General features: G+C 34.6%; 2 protein-coding genes across 8 annotated transcripts; one reads left to right on the top strand and one right to left on the bottom strand.

The window, feature by feature from the left end:
• On the bottom strand, positions 374–2,291 carry LOC107647939 (cyclin-dependent kinase F-4-like). Of its 7 annotated transcripts, none has more exons than XR_002348184.1 (7): positions 2,258–2,291; positions 1,988–2,082; positions 1,855–1,907; positions 1,689–1,755; positions 1,166–1,612; positions 983–1,070; positions 374–696 (listed from the first exon to the last, which is right to left on the bottom strand). XR_002348184.1 is itself a non-coding variant. In XM_016351987.2 (6 exons), the coding sequence occupies exons 2-6, from the start codon at positions 2,077–2,079 to the stop codon at positions 562–564; spliced, it is 435 nt and encodes a 144-aa protein (XP_016207473.1). In that variant the 5' UTR covers positions 2,080–2,082; positions 2,258–2,291; the 3' UTR covers positions 374–561. The 7 variants fall into 7 exon arrangements, 2 of the variants coding, with proteins under 2 accessions (XP_016207473.1, XP_016207474.1); XR_002348187.1 differs by having other exon boundaries at positions 989–1,070; XR_002348186.1 differs by having other exon boundaries at positions 1,398–1,612.
• LOC107646318 (carbon catabolite repressor protein 4 homolog 1-like) lies at positions 3,990–5,564 on the top strand. Its single transcript, XM_016350509.2, has 4 exons — positions 3,990–4,190; positions 4,296–4,382; positions 4,468–4,551; positions 4,627–5,564. The coding sequence occupies exons 1-4, from the start codon at positions 3,990–3,992 to the stop codon at positions 4,891–4,893; spliced, it is 639 nt and encodes a 212-aa protein (XP_016205995.1). The 3' UTR covers positions 4,894–5,564.

Genomic DNA, 21,440 nt, shown 5'->3' with positions numbered 1-21,440 from the left:
GCTTTTTGGGGTGATTTCTATTCGGCCGTTGCCTATTCTCAAAGGCTACGCTTTTCTGCACCAAAGTCTACGTTTTTGGCGTTTGGAAATAGGCTACGCTTTTCAAGTGATGCTGTCCAGGACCAAAGGCTACGCTTTTCAACTTTCATTTTTTCAGAAAAGGCTACGCTTTTCAACGCTACTGCATCACTTGTAAAGCGTAGCCACATTGTGTACCATAGCTACTTTTTATAAGTATAGCTTTAGGTCCCTCTTTTTTTTTTTGTATACTATAGCTACTGTATATAAGTGTAGCCTTAGGCCCCTCATTGTTTTTTTTTTATTTTCTATATATATATATATATATATATATAATTCTAAAAAAATATTGGGATGATCATAAATGAGTATTCATACATCTCACACTAAATTAAATATACCCATATCAAAATATACATTAGATTAGACCACTTAGAATTTACTACTAATAAACTATAAAAAACCAAAATATTGTATTCTACATAAGTATCTTCTAATAAAAGTTATTAATCTTCTGATAGAAGAGAAAAAAATAAATTGATGTCAAATAGAGCACCTAACATCTGCGACTGAATTGAACATATATTGAAGCAAATTCTTGGCTTCTCCCATTGAGCGCAACTGATTCCGACGTCCTCTATTCGTAAAGGCCCGCTCTCGTTTTTTTGCCTCGAAAAGCTGAGAAGTCATTGCCACAAGTTAATTAGATGATATGCTTAACATGCCTTCAAAGAAAAGAGTGCAGGTGTCTCCATATGTCAGCGATCATTAGTGACATAGTAGTAAAGTTAACTTACCAACTTGACACATAGTGATATCTTTCAAGAACTAAATTGAAAGTATTGAATCTTTAATCAGTTTAATGAACCATATCGACTTATGTGTGATTTTTGATAATCCAATTTAAATATTATCTCGTGAATCAAGTCACGTGAGACCAAATAGGTTAATTGACACTACTTACCAATACCTTCAATGATAGTTTTTCATCACTTAGAATAGGCAATTTGCTTCCGAAAACTAGCTTTGATACATCAGGTGCCTTTGATGACCTGCATTATTATCCAACAACTCATATATTTTGTCACTTTCTCCTAATAAAGGAAGAAACAAATATGAATGATGATGATTCATTAGTTAATAGTACCTAGTTTCATCAACACAGAAGGAAGTAGAAGTAGAAGTAGTAATAGTTGTAGTAGTTGAGGTTCCATTTCCATAATTTGAAAGACAGAAATAAATTGGTGTTAGTTCAGAAAGTTGGTCATTTGCAATAGCCAAAATGCCAAATGGTCCAAAAAATATGTCCAACTGAACAACAAAAAATAAATAAATAAATAAATAAAAATCAGGAAAATGTAAAGTAAAACCATGATTACTGTGAGATACAAGTTGTAACAATGCAACCAATAACTATGGAAAAATCCTGTGTTGCAGGGCCAATGTGTAATGGCACTACTGTGCCAGGTTTAACCAATAATTCTTTAAATTCATCACTGCTAAGTCTCAAGCTCTCTATTTCTTCCACTGGCCATTGAAGCAAATTAGTTCCAGTCTTCTTGTCATACAATACTGTTCACGAAATAGTCTGATTCTAGCACCCAAAACATAAACATTTGTGGTAGAGAGAGAGAGAGAGAGAGAGAGAGAGAGAGAGAGAGAGAGACTACCTGGCACCAGGGAAAAGAGGACGAAGAGAGAACAATTCAGCCATTATAGCACCCATTGCCCACATGTCTAAATGAGTGACAGAAAATTCAGTAAATAAAATGGTACTTATCATCACTCCAAACAGTATTAATTTGATCATTATCGCTGTTTAAAGCATATACTTACCAACTTTGGAGCTATACAGATAAGATTGAAGTAGCACTTCAGAAGCACGATACCTAACAGAAGCCAGCGTACAACTTATAAACTGCACAATACACAACTGAACAATTTACATACAAAAGTTGAAAGCACTTACCACCGTGTGGAGACATACTCAGTGTAGGGTGGTTGTGAACTGATCTCACGTGCTAGGCCAAAATCAGAATAGACCATAGAATAAATCTCCATTTGCTGCACAATAACAACTTCATTAAAATGTCAACCTAAATGATTCATAATTGATAGAAAAAGCTAGGTAATTCTTGAGAAGTTTGAAAAAAAAAAGGCTAACATACTCAAAAAGCATGTTCTCTATTTTATCATATAGCACATTTAACAAAGGATTCGGATGCAATGATAAATGTACCAGGCTTCAGATAACGGTGGAAGTATCCCCAGAATATATAAGTTGAAATTAACTCATAGTAATATTTTTCGAAAATTTTGGATCTTACATCTTTTTTGATGGTGAGAGGGTTTTCGAAGGCTACTAAGTGTGAGTTTTGAAGGGACAAAAATTTGACTAAGTGTGTGAGTTTGCTTTTGAGAAAATGAGAAAAAAAATTTATCAAGTGTAAGCTTTTGGCTTTAGATACATTAGGCATCACTTTTAAAGTGCACCCAAAACTTAATAAATAGGCTATCCTTTAAAAGCACTCTCTTTAATACAAAAAGTGAACTCATAGATATCAACATACAGCTACATTTTATAAGTGATTTCTATAATACCTAAGGCTACACTTTTTAAATGATGCCAGTATTGTGTTTCCTTTTCTCTTATAAAAAGGCAACACTGAGAAAAGCGTAGCCTATTCTAAATAGAATACGCTTTTCAAATGTAGCTTAAAAAAAGTGTGGTTGAATGGGTATTTTTCTTGTAGTGCTGTGATCATATTGATGGAATTATTAACGTATCAGATAAGTCTTCTATTTCTTTAAATGACTAAATGTATTTTTATTCTAAAAAATGTGAATATTTGTTAGTTTAAAAATTATCTGCACGTTGATGTAGACACATAATGAAAAAAAAAAAAAACAAATAGGAAAATGAAAAACAAAACAAGATTAAATAATCGTTTCTTGTCTTCCTCCCAATTTACACTCACTCTCACACACACACACACACCAAGAAAGAAACCATACGAGACGAAACCATTTCTTTCACATCCTCAGTAGTAAAAACCCTAATCTTCGATCGCTCTCCTCTTCCTCTCTCTAAAACCCTAATATCCGATCCTCCAGATCGCTTCGCCCATCAAATCCCCGCTCCCCAATCGCTAAGCTTTCCTATTGCGCCACCAATTTTCCTCCTAGGGTTTGTTCTGATTGAAATTCCGTCAAGGCTGGCGGCTAGCCGGGTCATGTAAATGGCGGATCCGCCAACAATCCGCCCCTGCAAGCGTTGTGTTACAATTACACATACAGTTACGGGCGGTAGCATAAGAAGCAAAAGCAGCAGTAGAAGGAGAAGAGTGGTGTTGATAAGGTCAGAGAGCTGTGAAGATTGCGAAGAGTGAAGCATGCTGAGCGTGGTGCGAGTGCACCTCCCTTCCGATATTCCCATCGTAGGATGTGAGTTAACACCTTATGTGCTCTGCCGCCCTGACAGGACCGTTACCACCGATGATGTTTCCGAGATCAACCCCTCAGATGGCCATTTCTTGCGTTACAAGTGGTTAGTGCACTTCCCTCTATTCGCATCTTCTTTTTACCCTATTGTGAAAGAATTATTTATCTTTCTTGATGATCTTGAATTGTGTTTCTTGTTTCTTAGAAGTGGGTGTATGTAGTGTTTGCTGTTAGGTTTTAGCTCATTTAGCTATTTTGGCGTATTAAACTTGAATCTTTTAGTGTCTGCTATTTGAGGTCACCATTTGGACTTTTGGCAGGTATCGTGTACAAAGTGATAAAAAAGTTGCTGTTTGTAGCATACATCCATCCGAGCAGGCTACACTGCAGTGCCTAGGTTGTGTTAAGGCTAAAATACCTGATGCGCTAAAGTGTTTTTCAGATGCATGGCAGCATCATGGTGTCTTACATGACCGTGCTGCAAGCGCAGTTAATGACAACGGAAATGAAGAGGAGGAGTTATTTGGGCGATGGGGCATTTAGATGCAGAAGGGCGTATAACATCTTCGGGATCTTTTACGGTTCTATCATACAACATATTGTCTGATTCATATGCCTCAAGTGAATTATACAATTACTGCCCTTCGTGGGCTCTTTCGTGGCTTTATCGCAGGCAAAATTTGTTACGAGAAATAGTTGGTTACCGTGCTGATATTATTTGTCTTCAGGAGGTATGTTCATGTGCTGTTAGATGTGATGAGAATTTTTTTTAATGGTTTTTAAACTCTTTATTCGTTGAATGGTTCTAAGTAAATAGCTCTTTATGTCAACCACAGGTTCAAAGTGATCATTATGAGGAATTTTTTGCCCCTGAACTGGATAAACATGGTTATTATGGTCTTTACAAGAAAAAAACAAATGAGGTTGTTGTTGAACTTTACTTCGTTATTTACATAATTTTTAAGTTTTTTCTTTTGTTGTTAAGCTGAGATGATGGAGGTCTTGCAGGTATTCCTTGGTAATGCCCATACAATTGATGGTAGTGCGACATTTTTTCGTAGAGACAGATTTTCACATGTGAAAAAATACGAGGTGAAGAGTTATTTTATGGGTATAGACTTCTCTTAAGTTTCTATACAACTTAAAATGGTGTTCTCTTGCATGCAGGTTGAATTTAATAAGGCTGCACAGTCATTAACAGATGCAATGTTTCCAACCTCTCAGAGGAAAACTGCCTTGAATCGGCTGGTTAAGGTTGTTTATTGCATGAAACATGATACTTTTGATATTTTGAATGAAGAAATTATCTGTAATAGAGCTGTCACACTATCAGTAATAATTGATGAGTATAAAGTTATCCATAAATCGCAGAGAGAAACTCAATATGTCAGGAAATCGTTCAAGTTCAGTGACAGACAAATTATATACAAATAGCATATAGATACAAACCTGCCCCAGATTTTGCTTCTCTATCTCCGAGAGCTCAACCAAATCTTTGGTACTAGCTTGTTCCACTTTCGAACGGCAAAGAGGCATCGAGAAACAAACATCCTAGTTGCCATAAGTATAATAGTTATTCACCAAAATAAATAGTAATTGGAGATTCTAGTACAATAAGCTACTAAAACAACCCTTTGGATAAAAAGCAAACTCTGGTAGCACAAAGAGTACCTAAAGTTTTAAGTAGTTTTAGATAAACTGCATAACTCAGGATTAACCTTGGATGCTTCAGTCAAACTATGGACCCGAAAAGGCACTAAGGGCCAGAAAATAAGAGAACTATATTGCTAAGCAAACAAAAATGTGAAGCTGAGAATATACGTAGTTAAAGCAGTATTGCATACTAAATGCATAATTCATGAGTTTTTTTTTTAGATATATTATCTTTTAGACTCTAGATACTATTTTATTTGAGTTTTAGGGTTTAATGGGTGTCATACTCAAATATAAATAAGTTTTTAGGGTTTCAGTCCCCAAAATACTAAAGCCGCTTTTGTTACTCTTTTCCCATCAAAAGAGTTGTAATTCAGCCACTTAGGAATACAAAAGACTTTGGTTGAGGAAGATCGAAAGAATTACAAGATCCAAATTCTTCTGTCAAATTTTTATTTTTATGAATAAAGGTACGCTTTCGCATTATGATATATTTTTGGTGATTCAATATGAATTATCTGGGTTATTGAAATTAATTTATTTCAATATGTTAACTAACTAATAATAGGTGGACATGTGTCACTTATGAGATATATTTAATTTGCATGTTACAGTAGAGGGGATTCTTAATTATACGACTTGTATAGTAAAAAAATATTTTTACCGCGTGGCTAGTTGTGAAAAATTATTATTCTTATGATAAAGTAGAGGTATATTTGTAAATTGAGTTTTGCCGCTGTTCACCCAAAATCGAGTGTATGTAGCAGGTTACAACTTAGAAGGAAGAGGGGCTATTTTTTTTTATTTCTTTTTTTGGTTATTATTCTGGGTTACACCAAATCTCACCCACAACAGAGAACACACTAATACATGGCTGGGGAAAAACCTTTAACTGCAACTTTTAGACTTGAAATCTCTTGTACCTTCTTCCAATAAAAATAAAAAAATTATATTTTTTATTTTTATTTTATTTTTTTTACAAAATTTTATATAAAAAATACCAAAAATCAAAATGCAAATCAAAAGCAACCATAGCTCTTTTATTTTGAATTTGTATATATCCTTAATTTAAGATTAATCTGATCTTGTTCCTAAGATGTGATTTGATTATTGAAAAAAAATAATAATAATATGGCTGATGCTATCGTTTGTGATTTTTAAAAAATTTATTTACAAATTATGTGATTTGATTATTGAAAATAGAAAAAATAATGTGGCTGATGCTCTTGTTTGTGATTTTTTTAAAAAATTTATTTACAAATTATATGAATCAAATTCAGAAATCTACATTCTTTGGAATATTCTTGTTCGGTAGATCCTATTTCTTTTCATATTGCAATTTCTTGTGTGTTTAGTTTTTTTTATTTCATAATAATATAAAAGTAGAGTCTATTAAAAAAAATTCTTTACGCATTAAAATCAACTACTATATATATAATTTAATTTATTTTTAATATATATTTTATATTTTAACGTATATTCATAATTTAATTTATTTAATATTATATTAAAATTAATCTGTATATTAATTTTTTTAGACTAAAATAATTCATTTTTAAAATTATTAAATTAATTTAGATATTTATTCTGTCAAAAAAATAAATTGGAATTGATTTGTCTATCAAAATAAAATTTTAAAAATATTGTTTTTTTTTTTAAAGATAAATATTATTTTATTAATATAAAATAAAAGTGTTTCCATAAGGAAGTACAAAAGAATTGGGTATTCCCATTTATCATCAGCTGTGACTGAAAGACTAAGAGCTTAAAGAAGAGTAAAGTAAGAGTAAAGAAAAAGTAGCATCTATTAGGTATGGTTCACGAGTTCACGCACTAAATTGCTAGCTTTTTTCACTATCTCTGGTGCTGGGCTTATTACCTTCTCAAAAACACACCGATTCCTCGCTTTCCAAGTGCTCCAACACAACGCCGCTATGAGGAGGGTCTTTTGTCTACCGTCGAATTGAGCCACTGCCCATGATAAGACTCGTTGCCACCAATTGAAAAAAGTTTCTTCTTCTCTCATCCATAGGTCAGGGGTTATTAAACTTAGGCTCCATATTATTGAAGACAGGGGGCATTGGAACAAAGCATGAGAAATTGATTCAGCCTTCAACATGCATCTTGGACAAGTGGCAGGAGTGGATGCGAACCGGCTGTGAACTTGTTGCAACACCGGAAGCTTTTCATGAAGACTTTTCCATAGAAAAATCTTAATTTTATGTGGTAATTTCAACTCCCAAATGCTATTCCATACTCTGTTGTGTATGTTCTGGGACCTCAATGAAGTAGGAGAATGAAAGAATCCATAAGCAATTTTGTATCCTGACCCAACTTCATATATACCAGATTTTGTCCAGCACCAATTAACTTCGTCCTCCTCCTCTGTTGGTTTGATTGAAAAAATTTTATTGCATATATCAACTGAAAAAATCGACTCAATCAGATTTTTATTCCAACTTCTATCAGGATTTAGTAACGCACTAACGTAATACACTTGCATATTTGGTGGGATTGTGAGTGCATTTTGAGGGACATTAAGGGGCACTGGTGGTGGGAGCCAGGGGTCATGGAAGATGCAAACATTAGTGACAGAGCCTATTTTCCATAACAAGCCTTTCTCGATCACCTTGCGCCCTTCAAGAACACTTCTCCAACCCCACGACGGTACGCTTCCTATCTCTGCATGTAGGAAATCTGTATATCTGAAATATTTAGCTTTGAGCATTCTTGATATAGTAGAATTAGGGTATTTCATTAGACACCAACATTGCTTGCCCAATAAAGCCAAATTTTGCGCCCTTAGATCCTTGATCCCCAGCCCTCCATCTTTTCTTTGGTCTCGTCATTGTGTCCCATTTAATCCAAACTATTCTTCGTTCTGCGCCTTTTTGACCCCACCAAAATTGCGAGAGCATGCTATGAATCTCAGTCAACAGCGTGTCCGGGAGCTTGAAACAAGAAAGTGTATAAATAGAAATCGCCTCCCCCACCGCTCTCAATAGCGTGTGCCTGCCACCTGATGACAATATACTTCTTTTCCAACCCAGAATCCTCTTCTGAACTTTATCCTTGATAACTCCAAATGTTGCTTTCTTTGATTTTTGAACAATAGAGGGCAGTCCCAGGTATTTGTCTTGTGCTCCGATATGTTCAATATTTAGTGTTTGAGCAACTGCTAGTCTTGTGTTCTGAGGAGTGTTGTGACTGAAAAAGATAGCCGACATATTCAAATTGACTTTTTGCCCACTAAAACCCTCATAGGTCTCTAGCAATTCTAGAATGCTTTGGCTTGTATTAGGTGCGCTCTTGCAAAAAAGGATTGAATCATCAGCAAACAAAAGGTGATTAATTGTTTGGCATCTCCGATTAACTTGAACTCCTTGAATTAATCTGTTTTGCTCTGCCTTGTGTAGCAAGAAGGAAAGTCCTTCTGCACAAAAAAGAAAGAGATATGGAGATGAGGGGTCACACTGTCGGATGCCCCTATTTGGCCTAAAATAGCCAAATGGTTGACCTTCCACAACAACAGAGTAAGAAACAGTCGTTACCAATTCCTTAGTCCAGTTAATCCATTTAGCATCAAAGCCCAGCTTATCCATAATATACCATAAAAAATGCCATTCAACCCTATCATAAGCCTTGCTCATGTCTAGTTTAATAGCCATCTCATGCTCTGCCCCACTTCTCTTATTTTTCAAATAGTGCATACATTCGTGGGCAATTAGAATATTATCTGAAATGAGTCTTCCTTTGAGAAACGCACTCTGATTTGGACTTATAATTTTATTCATAATACCTTGTAATCGGTGCACCATAAGTTTAGAAATAATTTTATACATAACTGAAGACAAACTGATCGGTCGTACCTGAGTCATGTCACTGGCATCTGGCACCTTTGGAATCAAACAAATTTGAGTATGATTGAAGCTTTTTAAAATTCTGCCACTGTGAAAGAAACTTCTCACTGCCTTAAAAATGTCACCTCCAACTATATCCCAAAAAAAGTGAAAAAATTTAGCTGTAAATTCGTCATCACCAGGAGCACTCTGAGCATGAAAAGCTTAAAAGACTAATTTCAAAATCTTCATATTCACTTATCTTATATCTACTCATCAACATTATAGTTGACTCTGCAAATAAAAAAATTTACTCAATATTCACACACACTTTCTTATACAAAACCCTAGCAGGACAATTCTATTTGTATTTGTATTACTATTACTATTATTATTATTAGTATAATGATAAATATTACGATAAAAATAAAGATATAATTAAATATTATGAATGTTATTTAAAAACTTTTAATATTTTTTTAGAATGCATAATTTTATCAAGATAATCTTACTTTTCATGGAGATAATGGTATAAGCTTCGTAAACAAAAATAATAGTTTATCCATAAACAAAAACCAACAAAACCAATCGCAACAAATCAATACAATATCATGATTCAATCTAATTTGAATCCTATACTACTTTAAAATATTGTAAAAGCAATTGTAAACTGAATTGAGTGAATGATTATTACACTGAATACTTGATGATACATATAACAGATATGCATAGGTGGTGATGGATTGTAATTAGGCAACTATGCAGCAATATAAGAAAACTCTACCTAAATTCATAACTACCTTATAACAATGGATACCACTCTTAAGTGCTAACCTTTTATTATTGCCTGCAGTACCTATCATACCCTTATCATGTTATAGTAGATTTAAGTTATTATCATTAAATTGTTTCATTTATTTCATGCATTATATATATGAACATAAAAGGAGTAAACTTGATTTTTTTTACTTTTATTTAGTCTTACCTCAAGTTATTTATATTTTTACGTGTTATAATATTTAATTTTAGTTTAGGTTATTAGTTTATATTTTTACTTATTATGATATTTAATTTAATTTAATTTAATTTAGTTAAAGGATTAGATTTTATATTTATAGGTTTATGATTAGATTTTTTTCGACGTAATGTGAAATCTATAAATACTACTTATTAAATTATTGTAGCATTTATGACAAAAAAATAAAATATACAAATAAAATTGAATGAGTCATTTTTTAACGAGGTAAAGTGATTTTTTTAAGCCAACGAATTATAATTCATATAACATAGTTTTTTCGGCAACGGATTCCTTGCTCCATATTTTATGAGGGTGTATCATTAACCCACTTAAAAATAATTATAAATTGAACCCCGTTTTTTTTTTTGAAAAAACTAAAAATTAAAAATTGACCTCTGTATTTATTAACGCTTTTTAATTTCCATATTGTACCGTTGGTGGTGTATTCAAAGGATATGGGGGTGGCTTGTTGTGTAACCTGGTTGTGGTGTCAGGGGGAATGGGACTCGGACCCTCCGAGTTCAAGCCAGGAAACGCACGGTCCGAGTCCAGGGTATTGGGATGACGATGGTGAGGGACTCGGACCCTCCGAGATGGCGTGCTTCACGGACCGTCCGCTTTGGATTTGAGTTGTCGAACGGTCCGAGTCCATTGCTGGATTGGACACGCGGCGCTTCCCCGTTGAGTCCCTAATCGGTGGGCATCATAAGCGTAGAAAGAAGAAAACCTGCTCTCCTACCATCCGAATCCCCACTTCACTCCCACCAACCTTTCTCCCTCAAAGCCTTCTTCTTCATTTCTCTGAACTTTGCATGGTGGAGGAGCAACATTAATGGGGAAAAAATCAAAAATTAAAGATGTTGATCGATCTGAGCTTCATATTATTCACTATCTCAGTGATCCTGATTATGTAAGTATTTTTTGAAATTTTTTTGAGTTTTTTAATTTTTTTATAGTTATAATTATTAAAATATAAAATTTCAATATTATGATTGTTGTTAGATACACAGTTGAAGAATATAAATAGAATGATTATGACTAATTTATTAGTATTAGTTAGATTATTGTAAAATATTTTGAACAGATTAATAATTATATTTATGATGATTAAAATTTTTTTTATGATTATATTGTTGTTAGACATGCATTTGAAAAACACAAATGGAATGAGTATGACTTATTTTTCATTGTTTGTTAGATTTCTTTAAAATTATTTTACAGATTAATAATTATATAAATCATTATTAGAAAATTTGTGTTGATTATGTAGTTGTTAGATATATGTAGTTGTAGAATATAAATAGAATGGTTATGACTAATTTTTAAATATTTGTTAGGTTCTATTTAAATATTTTTTTACAGATTATTAATTATATATATCATGATAAGAAAATTTGTTATGGTTATGTTGTTGTTGTTGTTCTTTAGTTTTGTGTTTTTGGCTGTAGTAGTAAGTAGAACATAACGTAAATTTTTAATAAGTTTATTTAATTGTAGTGTAATTATTATTTGTAAGCCAATGTTATTTGAATGTGTTTTTAAGAAATTAAGTGTAACTGTTATCGATTTTGGTTAGATGTTATTATTATTGTGGTAAAGTGTTAATGTTGAGTTGATTAGAAAGGTTTTTTTAGTTAAGCCATGTTAGATATTTCTTTATGGGAAAATTTAAATAATTTTAATTGTAGTAATTATTATTAGCAAGTTAATTATTAGCGTTGTTAGAATATGAATGATGGCATATACAGATTTATTAATATTTTGTATTGCAGGGGAAAAAATTTTTAACAAAAGACTAATTAATTAATGTTCGATATTATTGTGGATGTTGTAAATATTGTTGAGATTTATGATTAGGAATATATGTATTTGTAATGAGTTTCATTAGCAGTTATGAATACTTTTGAGGATTAACTAGTTAAATTTAGAAGTTACGAGATTTAGTTGTATAAGGATTCAGTCAATAAATTTATGATGGTAAGTTAGCAATTCTTAATAATTTGATTAGTAATTTGTTATGTTTTTTTGTAGAAATCAAGAATGTTGACATGTAACTATCCACTTCCTCCGGATCGGTACAACGAAAGGGTGGAGGATCATCTGCGAATTACCGGGTTCTATCATGCATCTCAGATTGGGATAGTGCAGTGTCAGAAAGCATTGGTAAATGCTCTAATTGAACGTTGGCACCCAGAGACACATACGTTTCACCTTCCCATTGGTGAATGTGCTGTGACACTTGAAGATGTAGCTATGATTCTTGGTCTTCCCACAGATGGTCTTCCGGTCACAGGGATGACAATGAGCAGTTATGAAGCGTTGGAGGCGGAGTGTTTGCTTCAATTTGGAGTTGCACCGCGTATGTCTGACTGTAGATCTAGTTGCATAAAACTTACCTGGCTGCGTGATTTAAAAGAAAATTTACAGTTAATTGATGATATTCCAAGAAATGCAAGAATTTAGTCAAGGATGTGAAGTGGGCCATGAGAAAGTAGTTGCCTTGTAACTTATTTATTTAAGTAGTAATCAGGTGGACCATGTTGATCATTATGTAGTATGTTTTGAGTATGTACGCACTACATTTATGTTGTATGTTTAGAGTATTTATGCACTACGGACACTATTCAGGTATTGCTAACCTTTAGTACGCAGTAAGGTACAGGTGCTGTATATGTACCCATTATTGTTGTTCAGTCATACAAGCAGATTGGACCGGAACCTGCCGGTTCATTTATACATGCAGATTGCACCGGAAAGGCCGGTTCAATCATAAAATCAGATTGCACAGGCCAGGCCGGTTCATTACAAAAACAGATTGAACCGGACCGACCGGTTCAGTTATACAATCAGAGTGAACCGGACCGGCCGGTTCATTCATAAAATTAGCTTGAACCGGACAGGCCGTTTCATTCATAAAATCAGATTGCACCGGACCGGACGGTTCATTTCGAATAATAGATTGAACCGGACCGGCCGGTTCATGTATACAACCCAATTGGACCGGACCGGCCGGTTCATTTATACAATCAGATTGCACCGAAAAGGCCAATTCATTCAAAAAATCAGATTGAAGCGGACCGGCCGGTTTTTTTAGAAAATCAGATTGAACCGGACCAGCCGGGTCATTCATAAAATCCGGTTGAACCGGACCGGCCGGTTCTACAAGGAACACATTGCAATACATAAACCGTTTTAACATAAAAACATCAGAAAAACATTACATAATGTTCCACATATCAGGTCAAGTTCTATCAAAATGACAACCCATGACATAATAGTGACGTGCCTAACACTAACTACACACTTCTTTGATTTTGAACAACCATGAAATATTTCCAGAAGAACGAAACAGAGGAGGAAGCGGCGCATGAGAAGGAGAAGAAGAGGGATAACCTAACACTAACTCGTTGCACACTTTTATATAGACTCTATACTCAACTCGGAACGTCCGACTTGGTTAACTTCATTCAAAAATATATTCAACAACCAAATCGGACCATGCGTTTTCGTGAATCGGTTCTACTATCCCTTGCCAAAACGGACGGTCCGACTCCATCCGCTACACGCAACTCGGACCGTGCGTCTTCTCTTCCACCCCAGCCATCTCGCAGGGTCCGATTCATCTGCAACAACACACTTTCCCTCTCCACCACAAATCGGACCGTGCGTCTCCCAGTATAGAAACTTCAACAACACAAAACTCGGACCGTCCGAGTCCCACTCCCAAAAGCTGCCAAAACTCTGCCCCACATACATGTCTAACCCACCTTAACTCCATATCCATGCAAAACTCACATACAGGCTCCATTTCGAAAAAATTGAGCCATTTATTAACTTTTACACTTTTTCCTTTTTAATTTTGATCACAGATTCAACGTTGTAAACTATTTGCTCTGATAGGGTTTTGTCCTCTTTCAATAGTAATTGACATGGTTTCTTCCTCTTCCTCTTCCTCTGCCGTCTCTCTCATCCGCTCATCTTCGCCGTGCAACCCGCTTCCGCTTCCACGGCCGCCGTGCCACCCGCTTCTCCACGCCGCGCAACCCACTTCCCCGCCGTCGTGCAACCCGCTTCCCGCTGCCGCACAACCCGCTTCCCCCGCTTTCTATCAGGTAACATTTTCACCCTATCTCTTGTATATATATATATTTTCTTGCTTCTTTCCAAACTCATATTCTATTTAGTTTATTTTGTTTTATTGCTTTTTCTATGGTAAGGTTTGTGTGAATTTGAATGAAGTTTAATTTCAATTTGTGTTTGATATATGTTAAAGAAACTTTGTTTCAGTTGTTTATCAGTGATTCTATTTTTCTGGTTCATATGTGTTGTTTCTTCTTATTTATTGGTAACAACCTTAATTTGATTGATTCTGTATGTGCATATTAAATTTGATTTCTTACTAGCTAGCTAGCTTGCTATAGTGATATGACATTATTATTATGCACAGCTTCGTATTTAGGGCTTAAAGAGTTTTTGCCACCATATTTGGATCCAAATCTCACAAATCAAGAACTCATCTCAGGAGTCAGCTTTGCCTCTGATGGTTCTGGTTATGACACACTTACACCAACTCTCAGTGTATCTATAACACTACTCTTTTTCTTTATCTACATCTTATTTATCACATGCCTGAAATGGTTATAATTCCTTTTTATTCCTCAAATATATGTTTCATGCCTAGCTTTAATTTGTCAATTTGGTTAAAAATATTTTTGTACAAAATTACTTACCTAAATCCTCTTTATGTATAGATATAGTTGGATAGAAGTATTAAGTATACATAGATTGGTTAATTTTTCTGAATTTGCATTGGTCTCTCTATTAATTGCAGAATGTAATTTCAATTCGAAAACAGTTGGAACATTTCAAATAATACAAAAATAGGTTGGAGAGGATTCTTGGTAAACAGAAAACAGAAGATCATATAAAGAACGCTATATTTTTCAGAAGTGCAGGGACAAATGACTTTGTTATTAATTATTTTACATTGCCAATACGAAGAAAGACAGAGGATAAGTTATTGTTTGGAACGGTGTAGAATTGAAGGAAGTAATTGGTATCCAGAGGAAGAGAAAGAAGAGGACAGAGGATAAGTTATTGTTTTGCAGCATGAAGCAGTAGCTACCTGGCGTTGATGCTAAATTGCAGATTCTACAAGGTTAGTTGTTGTCATGAGATGATTGATGGTTATCTGATATGCAATGTAACAGTCATACGGGGTGAATTCAAGGGGTATTGAAATATTTTGTAAGAGTTGGCTTCCTGAGAATCCAAGCCAAAAGCAACAGTGTTTTTCTGTGATGGATATGGAGACATCTGCACTTTTTTCTTTGAAGGCATGTTCCTGGTATTAATAACATGGCTATATCCCTAGTTTTGATGGTCTTGTTGATGATGTCATTGAACATTAGTCCAAAATCAAAGGTAATTAAATTCTCACCATCTGCTGTCTCGAATTTCAGTCGGTGTTAATTTTGCTGTCATAATAAATCTGTTGAGATGCCATTAGTTTCTCCTCAGAAAGTAGATCAAATATGATATCATTGTCTCCTAGTTGGTGGTTTTTGTACTTTAGATAGAGTAAAGTGATTAGAATGGCATAATGTTTACTTCTGTTCTATCATTATAAATTAGTCTGTATGAAGTAATGCTTAATAGTAGAAAGTTCAAAGAGGATATCAGAAGGAATGAGTGTCAACTAATGGTTCATTTCATGCAACTGTCTTAGGCAATAGCATAACTAGAATTAAAGCATCAAACGTATGATGTGCATTAGGAAACTATGATGTGCAGAAACCCCAAGGGTAACATTAACATTGCATAGTTGAGAAAGGTCGCAGAAACTCACAAGGACAACTTATCAGCACTTATGGTAAAATTTGCTTCCTATATATTGATACTTGTATATTCTAGTTATATAAGCAAATTGACATTATTGTCAAACTTTGAGCCTTTTTTTATACTAAGTTTGGTTATGATTTGATTGTAGGTAACATATCCCTCAACCTATGAATGTACCTACGGGCTTAGATTATTCCTGCGAGGCTGTGACCACTTTGAGCCTTTTCTTACTTTTCATGAGATATACTTTTCTTTGAGTCTTTTCTATTATTTCTACTTTTCTTACTTTTCATGAGATATACTTCAGTTCTATGAATGTACCTACGGGCTATATTATACTTCAGTTCTATTTTCTTTTAAAGGAAAATGGATGATTGCAGGCTCAATGTCAACAATGATGAATTCTGTCTTAAATATTACAACCAGAGTGCATATAAGCTGTTATCCAAGTGCTTTGCGAATCCTTGCAGCATAGACCAATATACTATGATATTTGCATGGCAGTGATGCAATATTGGAATATTTCTAAAAAAGTCTTGCCTCTTCCTCCTCCCTCAAGTGAATAATAATTGTGTTACTTTATTTTATGATTGATGTTGTACTTTGTAGCTTTATATGATTATTTGTATGATTATTTTTTATCTCTTTCATTGTGTATCACTTTTACATTATCCTATTAAAAACTTATTTATAATTCTGGATAAAACTAAAAATCATCAGTGTTATTTACCTTATTTTTTTTTATTTTTTTTTTATGATAAACTCATCTTTATTAAAGTAAAAAAATAAATTGTATAATGTATATTTTACAACTATAAGTATTTTTAAAAATAATATATTTACATTTTTGCAATCGAGAAACAATCTTTCTTGATGGGCACCGAATCAAAGAGAGAAGCAAAAATTATTGAAAACCAAAAAAGAAAGAGAGATGAGCTCGTGTTTAGCTCTTATCACGCAGTAAAATGGCTCTTGCTATACATATTTGGATTAGAAAAAGTTAAAAGAAAAGAAGCAAAAGAAAGAATATAAAAAATGCTCCCATGTCACTTCAAGGTCGGATCTTCCTCCCTCCATACAAAAATGGAATATTATAAAGGAAAAATAATTAAATAATAGACAGAAGAGCGATTCACAGGAGCATTGATCAACCTTTATAAGAAACAAAAGTGTGATTCAAACTAACACAATATAAAATAAAACCAATATTTTTTATAGTTTGCTCTTAAATAGGACCCTTGTGCAGTGTCCCTCAATAGAACCAGCACCTTCTGTCCTATGCGGTGCCCCTGCTTGGTTGGAAGACTTGACTGCACTACTATGAACATTGTACCTTTTGTATACCTTGTCCCGGTTCTCTGACCACCAAGTCTCTGCTTGACGCAATCCGAATCTTCCCTTGCTGAAAGTCAATTTAATTCACCACCACATCGATTACATATAGAATATGATGAATTAAAACAACACTGATAATAATCAGGGAGATGTAAACACCAGTCAATACTAGAAACTGATAAGCACTCCATGTCTAGGATCTGTATTATATTTATTTTAGTGTTCTAAAAGTAACAATAGTACTCACCTAAAAAATATTTTTTAGAAATTTCATACAAAAAGAAAGTTAGGAAAGAGACGTTGAAAATGTGAGTGTAGATGGTTTCAGAAGAAATGCCGGTTTTCTTTTTTAATGGTAAAAAGTAAAAACCAACTCCAAATGACATGAACATGAAAGATGAATGTTGGTAAGGGCAACTGGGAGAATTAAAAATGTTGGTAAGAGTAGTTTTCTTTGACCAAATACTTCATATAGGACCAAAGATATTAGCCTAGTTTAAGATAAATCCAACAAGACACACCAAAGGATATAGCATTAAAAGCAATTGCCCTAAAGATCATGGTTCAATCCATTCTGCGTTATTCCTATTAGTAGACAGTCCTGCATTTCTTGATCTTAAAGCCATCTGAAAACTTAGAATCTGAAAACTCATAATCCAATTTCACAACACAAACTCATCTTAGATTCAAAAAAATTAACCAGAAAGAAAGATGAAAGTGAAAAGGCAGTGGCTTATACATATTTGGAATGTAGTGATATCCTGTTGTTGCAAGGCTATTGCTAATTGCAGATCAGAACTGTCCCACAATTACAGGTAAGATCAAAATTAACCATATCATATTGAATAATTTTAATTGAAATTACAACAGGATTTAAAAAGGAAAGGGGGAAGGGAGAAAATGTTTACAATGAATTCTATGGGAGTCAATTTTTGGAACCTAATGTATGGTCTAATGCTCAAGTTAAATCTCGCATTTCACATGGCCTTTGTAAATAGATCTACATGAAATATTCCTAACTAGCATCTTAAACCAGAAATAAAGGATTCCACAACCTTAAACCAAAATACTATACCATATTACAGCACTTCATTGCTACTGTATGAAGCATTCTCATCATATACCTACAATATAAGCAATATAATATCATTAGTACTAGCTAATAGGCAGCAATTAAAACTTTGTCATAACTCATTGGTAAAAGTACTAGTGAGTCATCTTCAATGTTCATGTGATCATCCAAGTCATTATCAAATGACATTCATATCATATCATATGGTTATGAACTTGCAGTAAAGGCAACAAAAAAAGAATAGCAAAGTGCAAAAAGCCAAGAAGGGGGTTAAAATGGACATGAGGCCATAATTATACAAAGGAAAAATATTATTTTGTATGGAATCACATTCACACATCTGCACAAGAATTTAATTATAACTTTACTGGAAACAAATTTATATAGACATGCAATCATTATTGTTATAAAGGTAAAATTCTTTGATTCATTCATCTACTTTGCTAGTTGAGGTTTTGACGTTGAAAAGGGAATGGTTCAACAAGGATTTGATCCCCTTATGCTCAAAGTTCAGATTTGATTGGCCTTTACACTCAATTTTGTTTCGTTTTCATGGCAATAACATTCCTCCTAACTACTAGCACAGCAATATCATCACTATTATCACCCAAAAAAGAAAAAAACATACGAAATGATGAATTGAAAAGGCATAATGATTAACTAACCTCCAAGCGTTGAGGCAGCGTCTTGCGCGGCGGCGGCGGAAGCAGGTTGCGCCGTCGTCTGAGGCGTGTTGTGGCGGCGAGGATTGGCGAACAAGAGATACAGCAGAGGAAGAGGATGAGAGAATGGTGGTGAATGAAATTGAATGAAAAACCCTAGCAGAAATGCTACTCTTCTCTTCTCTGTAATCTTCTACAATTTAGCATCAACGCCAGGTAGCTGCTGCTTCATGCTGCAAAACAATAACTTATCCTCTGTCCTCTTCTTTCTCTTCCTCTGGATACCAATTACTTCCTTCAATTCTACACCGTTCCAAACAATAACTTATCCTCTGTCTTTCTTCTTCGTATTGGCAATGTAAAATAATTAATAACAAAGTCATTTGTCCCTGCACTTCTGAAAAATATAGCGTTCTTCATATGATCTTCTGTTTTCTGTTTACCAAGAATCCTCTCCAACCTATTTTTGTATTCTTTGAAATATTCCAACTGTTTTCGAATTGAAATTACATTCTGCAATTGATAGAGAGACCAATACAAATTCAGAAAAATTAACCAATCTATGTATACTTAATACTTCTATCCAACTATATCTATACATAAAGAGGATTTAGGTAAGTAATTTTGTACAAAAATATTTTTAACCAAATTGACAAATTAAAGCTAGGCATGAAACATATATTTGAGGAATAAAAAGGAATTATAACCATTTCAGGCATGTGATAAATAAGATGTAGATAAAGAAAGAGAGTAGTGTTATAGATACACTGAGAGTTGGTGTAAGTGTGTCATAACCAGAACCATCAGAGGCAAAGCTGACTCCTGAGATGAGTTCTTGATTTGTGAGATTTGGATCCAAATATGGTGGCAAAAACTCTTTAAGCCCTAAATACGAAGCTGTGCATAATAATAATGTCATATCACTATAGCAAGCTAGCTAGCTAGTAAGAAATCAAATTTAATATGCACATACAGAATCAATCAAATTAAGGTTGTTACCAATAAATAAGAAGAAACAACACATATGAACCAGAAAAATAGAATCACTGATAAACAACTGAAACAAAGTTTCTTTAACATATATCAAACACAAATTGAAATTAAACTTCATTCAAATTCACACAAACCTTACCATAGAAAAAGCAATAAAACAAAATAAACTAAATAGAATATGAGTTTGGAAAGAAGCAAGAAAATATATATATATATACAAGAGATAGGGTGAAAATGTTACCTGAAAGAAAGCGGGGGAAGCGGATTGTGCGGCGGCGGGGAAGTGGATTGCGTGGCGCGGAGAAGCGGGTGGCGCGGGCAGTGGAAACGGAAGCGGGTTGCGAGGCGGCTGCAGAAGCGGGTTGCGCGGATGAGAGAGACGGCAGAGGAAGAGGAAGAGGAAGAAACCATGTCAATTACTATTGAAAGAGGACAAAACCCTATCAGAGCAAATAGTTTACAACGTTGAATCTGGAGTAAAACCCCATAATGGCCCCTCAGATTGAGCCCGTGCACCAATGTTACCCCTGACTTTCGAAATGCTCTAATTGCACCCTCCAGATTGAGCTCCGTGCGAAATCCTGGTCCCTCCACCCAATTCCGGCGTGACTCAGCAGCCGGAGTGCTGAGCTGGCTGCTTATTGTCCACGTAGGCAGCCTTAAACGGCTAGCTGATGTGGAGGATCTTCAAAGAATGTCAAAATTCCCTAAAGTAGTCCCTGGTACAAATTATAAACCCTAAGTTGTTCTTCCCTCTTTCTATGTGTATTGGTTCGTCGTCCAACTCTCCCTCTTCTTCCCTGTTATTCTTCTTCGTCCTCTCCCGCCATGAGTGACAGTCAAGCTTCTCGTAGGTCGAATCGCTCATCTGCGACTGGAATCTGGAGAGGAAACAATGTGCGTGCCCGGCGTTCAGCAGTTCCAGAGTGGTGTGGTTGTGGGTGTAGGCCTGTCCTTCGGTGGTCAGGGACGGAGAGTCATCCTAATAAGCCATTCTTCGGGTGTCCGAATTATAACGTGAGTGCAATTACTGGCTGAAATTTGGCTGAAATTTATAGTGTTGGTTACTTGAGGTAGTTGTTTGATAAGGTTGATGCTTGTTTGCAGACTAGTGGAAAGAATTGGTGTGGGTTATTTGTCTGGGCAGATTCGGCAAAGGATGAGGTGCCGCTGAAATCTGATGAAGAAGATGAGCAAGGTGGGATGAAGATGAACATTGCATGGAAGGTGGGCAAACTGGAAGCAGATGTGAGAAATGTAAAGCTGATGGTCCAAGTGCTTGGTTTAGGGGTATTTATGTTAGTTGTGTTTGTGTTGATGTTACTGTTGAAGGTTTGATTAGGGTGAGAGCTGAAACACACAACCAGTGTAATCCAGTTTATGAATAATGTAATTGACATTAGATTGTTTTTGATATACTGAATGACTATTTGGTTTTGTTCTTGTAAACATAATTGATATGGATAAGCAACAGTAGGATGAGCTTACATAAGGCACAATTCATAACTGAATCACAATAAAAATAGTTCATATAAAATTCTGCAATAATGCATTGATGACAATAACAA

The sequence above is a fragment of the Arachis ipaensis genome, chromosome B06, assembly GCF_000816755.2.
Source record: "Arachis ipaensis cultivar K30076 chromosome B06, Araip1.1, whole genome shotgun sequence".
Classification (NCBI taxonomy): Eukaryota; Viridiplantae; Streptophyta; class Magnoliopsida; order Fabales; family Fabaceae; genus Arachis; species Arachis ipaensis.
Note: the sequence above shows the minus strand (reverse complement) of the source record. Positions and strands in the feature narration are given on the sequence as shown.

Excerpts from the sequence above, each read along its gene's own strand:
- LOC107647939 (XM_016351987.2), bottom strand. The coding sequence starts at position 2,079 with ATGGAGATTTATTCTATGGTCTATTCTGATTTTGGCCTAGCACGTGAG. Across the intron at positions 1,908-1,987 it reads GAGTATGTCTCCACACGGTG|GTATCGTGCTTCTGAAGTGC; the intron begins GTAAGTGCTTTC and ends GGCTTCTGTTAG. Across the intron at positions 1,071-1,688 it reads CCTCTTTTCCCTGGTGCCAG|GTCATCAAAGGCACCTGATG; the intron begins GTAGTCTCTCTC and ends ATAATAATGCAG.
- LOC107646318 (XM_016350509.2), top strand. The coding sequence starts at position 3,990 with ATGGGGCATTTAGATGCAGAAGGGCGTATAACATCTTCGGGATCTTTT. Across the intron at positions 4,383-4,467 it reads ACAAGAAAAAAACAAATGAG|GTATTCCTTGGTAATGCCCA; the intron begins GTTGTTGTTGAA and ends GAGGTCTTGCAG. Across the intron at positions 4,552-4,626 it reads CACATGTGAAAAAATACGAG|GTTGAATTTAATAAGGCTGC; the intron begins GTGAAGAGTTAT and ends TCTTGCATGCAG.